Source organism: Nanorana parkeri, unplaced genomic scaffold, assembly GCF_000935625.1.
Source record: "Nanorana parkeri isolate BGI_ZX_2015 unplaced genomic scaffold, ASM93562v1 scaffold492, whole genome shotgun sequence".
NCBI lineage: Eukaryota > Metazoa > Chordata > Amphibia > Anura > Dicroglossidae > Nanorana > Nanorana parkeri.
In genome coordinates this window covers 943382-949521 of record NW_017306760.1, presented here as the reverse complement: position 1 = coordinate 949521, position 6140 = coordinate 943382, and the positions used below count along the sequence as shown (strand labels likewise).

Below are 6140 nucleotides of genomic sequence, written 5' to 3'. Positions count from 1 at the left end.
ATAGGAAGGGAGGCGAGGAAGGGGGTTGGAAGGTGGGAAAGGACCATCTACCACCTCTGCACCACTCATGCATCGTCCCCCCCCCTGCAACAGGGTGCTGTATTCGGATGAGAGAGTGAACTCCTGCTAGTAGAACCATCTAGCACAATGCTGGGCGTGCGTGCCCTTGGCAAAAGAGATCAAATCTTCCATACGCTCAATTTCGCCGATCTTCCGCAGCCAGAGAGAAATCGAAGGGGGTCTGTTCTGCTTCCACAGTTCAGTGATACAGCATCTTGCCGCGTTAAGCAGGTGAGGCAGCGGATAAGTGTACTTTAACCTCTTGCCGTCCGCCCGTAGTAAAAAAACGGACGGACGGCACTGCTACATCTGCGGGTTGCCGTCTCCAGACGGCAATTCACTTACCCTTTTTGCCCCTGTACCTTGACCTAACCTAACCCAAAACTACGCCTTCACTTATGTGTACTGTCCTAGATCCACTGGCCGCAGCCTCCGGTGTTTGTTTACAGCCAACGCCACAGGTTTCACTCTCCCGGCTGCACCTGCGCATTATGACCCCACAGAACTCAAATAGCACTGTGCCCTGAGGCGGCCCCTGAAAAGTCTATGGGGCTGCAATGCCTAGGCGCAGCCAGAAGATTGAACACTTGCGGTGCAGGATGTAAACAACACTGGAGGCCGCAACCATCAGATCTAGAAACGTACGCATCTTTGGAACTACGGCCAAAACCTTCATTTATTTTAATTTGGGGAATGATCTAAAAACTTTTTCAGGTTTTTACTAGATTTGTTTCAGAGAAATTTCTCTTGCTGAGATTTGACAGTAAACTGAAGAATACTTGTTCCACGTAAAGAATTCAGAAAGCAATAAAGCAAGAGGATCAGCACTACATCATTTTTTGGAAGGAAGAATCAGCAATGGCAGCCTCCATGTTTCTGTTTTGACAGGTTCCCTTTAAGAAACCGTTGTAAAAGGACTTTTGTGTGCAACTATGACAAAATGTAGGATTGTTTGAAGGCGATCTGTATTTCCATGGCTTAAATTAAACACACTGCCCTCAATGGAAGGTTCACAGCCCACAGGAACCGCAAGCAAAATAATTACACTGCAGTCAGAATAATTGATCTTCTGCGTAACCTCTATGTCCTTCACAGCAAACAACCCTTCTCATTAAATACCCCTCAAGGGTCCCAAAAGCCCCTGCACACTATAGCATACTTTTCCAGGGGGTCCTCCATCTTTCTCAGGTTCTTGTGGAATCTGGCCGCCTGGATGTCCTGGGTCTCAATCTTGGAGGGTAACAAACCTTGCAGTCCAAGGATCTGCCTTTCCTGCAGCGTGAATGCCATTCCCTAAACAGACACAGAAAGATCAGAGGTTTATAAGTTGGGTCAGTTGGAACATATAGAAGGAATGTACAGTACTTTTTAAAATTTATTTTAATACATAAGTACATGGGAATGTAATCACTTTATACCCATTGAGCGCAAAGAAACAGGTTTCCTTTAATATCCCGTTTCCAATAGTACATACACCTCTTTCCTTTATTTCCCCCCAGCCATTCCATTCAGCCCCCAGGAATGAAGACAGGAAGCCGCATGAACGCTCTAATTTCCTCTAAATCAGCCAATCTAGATAGCTGAACGAAGCAGTAAGGCCTTGTTCACACCAAGCGCAGAGCAGATCAGTTGCAGACCGGATCAAAACTGCGTCCAATGTATTCCAATGGTATTTTTTGCTCCAGTTCACATCACAGCGTTCAGTTACAGAGCAGGTCCAAAGCAGGTGAAAAAACTGCAGCAGGCCCTATTTTACCTGCTCTGGATCTGCAAACGCATCAAAAACGCATGCAAATACCTGGAATGCACTGAAAGCCCATTTTAAACTTTAAAACAATATTTTATTTTATCAAAAACGCGTCAAACCGCATCTAAAAGACTAGCGTGCGTGTGCAGAAATCTGACCAGATCTGTTCTGCATTTGGTGTGAACAAGGCCTAAGGAATTTTAGATTGTAAGCCCTCAGGGGCAGGGCCCTCCTTACCATCGTGTCTTGAATTGTATTGTAATGTCTTCCTTATATTGTCAAGCGCTGCGCAAACTGTTGGCGCTAAATAAATCCTGTATAATAATAATTATAATAATAAAGAAAAGAAGAATATGAAGAATATTTATAAATCTTCCGTGCAGCCATACCCTGGGTCACCACTAGATGGAGCCTAGGAAACTCCTATAATCCTCAGCTCCATCTATTGGCAGGAATGCCATGCAAACAGCATTTGCCCAGCATATGACTGGGCGGAAGATTGATGAATAGATCCTTATGTGTTGGTGGGTAGGAGTAGTAAATGGCAGACCCCTTGGGGTCCCAAAAGCCTACTGACACAATCATTCTTTTGGCATAATGCTGCAGGCAAGGGACTAGAGATGTGAGGCAGGGTCACTTGAAGGACTGAATGGCAAACCACTTGGGGCCTCATAAGAATACTGACACCATCATACCTTTGGCATAACGCTGCAGGCAAGGAACAGGAGATGTCAGAGGCAGGGTCACTGATGCTCAGGCAGATGCCACAAATTGGTGCCTCTCACATTTCCGACTTCTTAAGCTAGCCATACATGATGTTGATTTGAAAGTCAGCTGAGCAGAATGGAAAATTCTCGGCCAGCCAGCGACTATATACAATTAGATGCAGTCAGTGTTCAGGTATTCAGACGGCTGTGGGTGCCGGCACTGAAGACTTCAAGTTATTTTCTCTGGTTCAGCCCACACGCTGATGAGAAGAAAAAAAAATCTTTATGTGCATGGCCAGCTTTAGGCTAGAAACATCAGAGAATCAGCAGGCCTATCAGGGGCCGCGTTGGGTCACATATAGGCAATAGCTAGCTCTTTTTAGCTATACTACAGGCAGGCAAGCTCGGTGAAAGGACAAAAGGAACTATTCATGTGATTCGATTGCATTGCTCCCACACTGGAGGGAGTTTCTGCACGGTTTTGTCCTGTGAGAGAGCAATGCTAACCGCTGACTATTCCAGGATGGCTAGTACATCACGGGCCCCACTGTCTCCCTCCATCAATTCATGTCGACTTGTTTGCCCTTATAGAGTTAAAAGAACAGACATGGAAGTCATCTAATTGTATCTCAGCATCATTGATATCAGCCTTTCCCCACCAGGGTGCCGTGAAAAGAGGGGGACTCTGATGTAAAAGGGGGGCTCCTGATGTAAACGGGGACTCAATGTGAAGGGAAACTAATTTTTTGGGCGTTTTAGCGTAGGGCCCCCCTTAAAATCCATTACATTTTATAATGTGGTGCCTCAGGATTTTACAGGTTGACAAACGCTGCTCTATATAACCTGTTTAAGGGCCGGTTCACACCATAAAGAGTGCGTTCCAGAGCGTTCAGCCTCTGGAACGCAACCCGGCCGGCTCACTTTGTTTTGCGATGGAAGGGGGCGTGGCAGCGCATTGATGTCAATGGTACCGCAGCCATGCCCCCAGTGCGATCACCCGCACCAGAACACGTGCCGCATTAGTGCCTGCGTTCCGGTCCAGTGCAATCTGCATAAATAGTGCATACAGCAATTTTGCAGAGCACACTGGTCCTGAACGTAGGTACTAATGTGCCATTCGTTTCGGGGGCCGTTGATCGCACGACGGGCGTGGCTGCGGTGCCATTGACTTCAATGCACTGCCACGTCCCCTCCAACCCCAGAACAAAGTGAGCCGGCCGGGTTGCGTTAAAGTGGCCGAACACACTTTTTAAAAGGTGTGAACCGGCCCTAAACTTGTCAACCTTTAGAGACATCATAGAAAGCTTAGCACATGAGCTCCCCCCCCCAAAAGCCTGACTGTAGCCAAACATTTTTTGGTATTGAAAAAGGGAAAAAGAGATTTTTGGCTTTTACTTACAATTACTATTTCTCCACTTCCTGGTGGTATGGGGCACTGGTGATGTAGCCCTGACCTCACAGATGCATCCTGGGAAGGTTAAATCTCCATCCTGGGAAATCTCATTTGTAAAACTGCAAAATCTCACAAGATCTCGAAAATAAATTTTTCTCCCTTGAGATGATGTGCATTGTCGCATGTTCCAGAAGGCAGAACAAGAGTTCCAGGAAGTAAAGGGAGATGGATTAATCTGCCCTTACAGTGGACCTTTACCCATGTCTTTAAAATAACAACAAAGACACCTTTAGAAATGTTTAGTAATGACAATCTACAAATAATACTTCTAGATAATTGCTTTGTATTCTCTCCAAACCTTATTTTCTTTTCTTCCCCAGTGGCCATGTTTACTAAGGGCAGATTATTAGCTCTCCTTTTACTTCCTGGATTTCTGGCACATGTGACTAGGACATCATCTCAGGGGAGGAAAATGCCTTTCCCTGGAGGTCTCGTAAGATTACAGATGAGATTTCCCAGCAATGCTGATAAGACAATCCCAGTGTGCAATGCGTTGGCAAACTGGAGTCATTTTGCCTTTCAAAGCAGGAAGTGAATGCTCTGCAAGTGTAAGGATTTCACAATCACAGCATTTTACACCTGACATGTCTATGTTGTTATTCATCATCATACATAGAGGGATGCATTGGTAGAATTAGATTTTTGAGCATAAAGGTCCGCTTTAATAAAAAATGGCCGCCATGGGAAGAAAGAGAGAATACAAAGCCGGCAATTATCTAGACGTGTGCGTGTGTAGATTGTCATTACTAAACATTTCTAAGGAGCCAGTGTTGTCATTAAGATAAGGGTGAAGTTCCCCTTTAATAAGGTCACATGGGTTTGATGAGCGTTGACTATTCTCGGGTAAAGCAGTGGAGCCCCTCACCTTGTTGGTCCTAGGACTAAGCAGAAGCGCTTTCCCCTTTTCTTTGGTGTGTACGAAGCGCCGTGCCGCCGTTCCCACATTTACCAGGACTCGGAGTCTGGACAGCATCTTGAAAACCTGAAAAACATAAACAGGAAATGAAAATATATTTGTCATTTGAATCACTGTAAATATATCCATGTCGTCCATTTTTTAGATCATACAATAATAAACGCTGGCATTGCAGAGACAGGCAACGGGCAGATGTATAGTAGTAGTGTAGTGTACATTTTATTAGGATGTTTTTAGTATATTGCATATGTGAATATTGTCATCATGTCTCTCAGTGTTAGGTTTGCCGGGTTATGCTCTATTGGAGCGTGTCCCGGAATTAATCAGCACTTAGTGTAAACCATTGGAGTAGATATCTTCCTGTGGATGTGGAGACGCGGCCGCTGTGAGCAGAGATCTGCGCCAGCGAATGGTCCATGTGCTATGTGCTGGGCTGTTGGCCGGGGGAGATTGAGGTGCATTGCGGAGCGGTGTCCTCCTGGCGAGTGTATGGGTGCCGACGAGGGCCCCTGCTTAATGCGCAGTTTTATTTCCTCGGCGTGGGTACATTTGCTTTGAGAACGCGGTATCATTTCGGATATGTATCTGCCTTTATGAAAGGAACATTCGCTCGTATCTTTTTGGTGCGTCTGATCAGCGCGCCGGAATATGGCGTTGTCCCTGCAGATAAGCTCGCATTCATAAGAACCGTAGTATACCGTATTTTGCGGTCTATAAGACGCTCCGGACGATAGGACGCATGGCTTCTGTGACAGAAATTCTATGACAGAAATTGTCACAGAAGCTGCAGTTAGTGACGGCTGAGACAGGTGGCGCTGTCTCAGTAATCACACAGAGCAGACGAAGAACGTCGTTCTTCGTCTGCTCAATGGGCTCTATTGTGAGCTCCTATGGGGGATCGTGACGGGTCACAGTCCCGCAGAGGAACGGTGGACCCAGAAAACCTCGGCGGGGGGCGGACACTATCGCCGATGCCGCTCGATTTAATACAAGGGATCTACTTAGATCGCTTGTATTGAACGAACAGCGGCTCCCACTGTACATTCAGCTCTGCTTGTCAGGAGCAGGGCTGAATGTACAAAAAGAAACTACTCGCCCGGCGCCCAAAACTGCATGTCCCGGGTGTCGGGCGATAGGTATTCGCTCCATAAGAGGCAGGCACATTTCCCCCCTCCTTTTGGGGGGAAAAAAGTGCGTCTTATGGAGCGAAAAATACGGTAATTTCTATTGGGCATTGCTCACTGAACAATGCTGGAT

General features: G+C 46.2%; 1 protein-coding gene across 1 annotated transcript in view; it reads right to left on the bottom strand.

Moving 5' to 3' along the window:
• The window catches only part of ME2 (malic enzyme 2), a 34765-nt gene extending 29819 nt beyond the window's left edge, over positions 1-4946 (bottom strand). Inside the window, exons 1-2 of the mRNA XM_018561000.1 lie at positions 4833-4946; positions 1220-1353 (exon numbers count right to left, since the gene is read on the bottom strand). Of these exons, the coding sequence (XP_018416502.1) occupies positions 1220-1353; positions 4833-4940 (242 nt within the window). The 5' untranslated portion in view covers positions 4941-4946. The remainder of the gene's footprint in view (positions 1-1219; positions 1354-4832) is intronic.
• Between the last annotated feature and the right edge of the window lie 1194 nt (positions 4947-6140).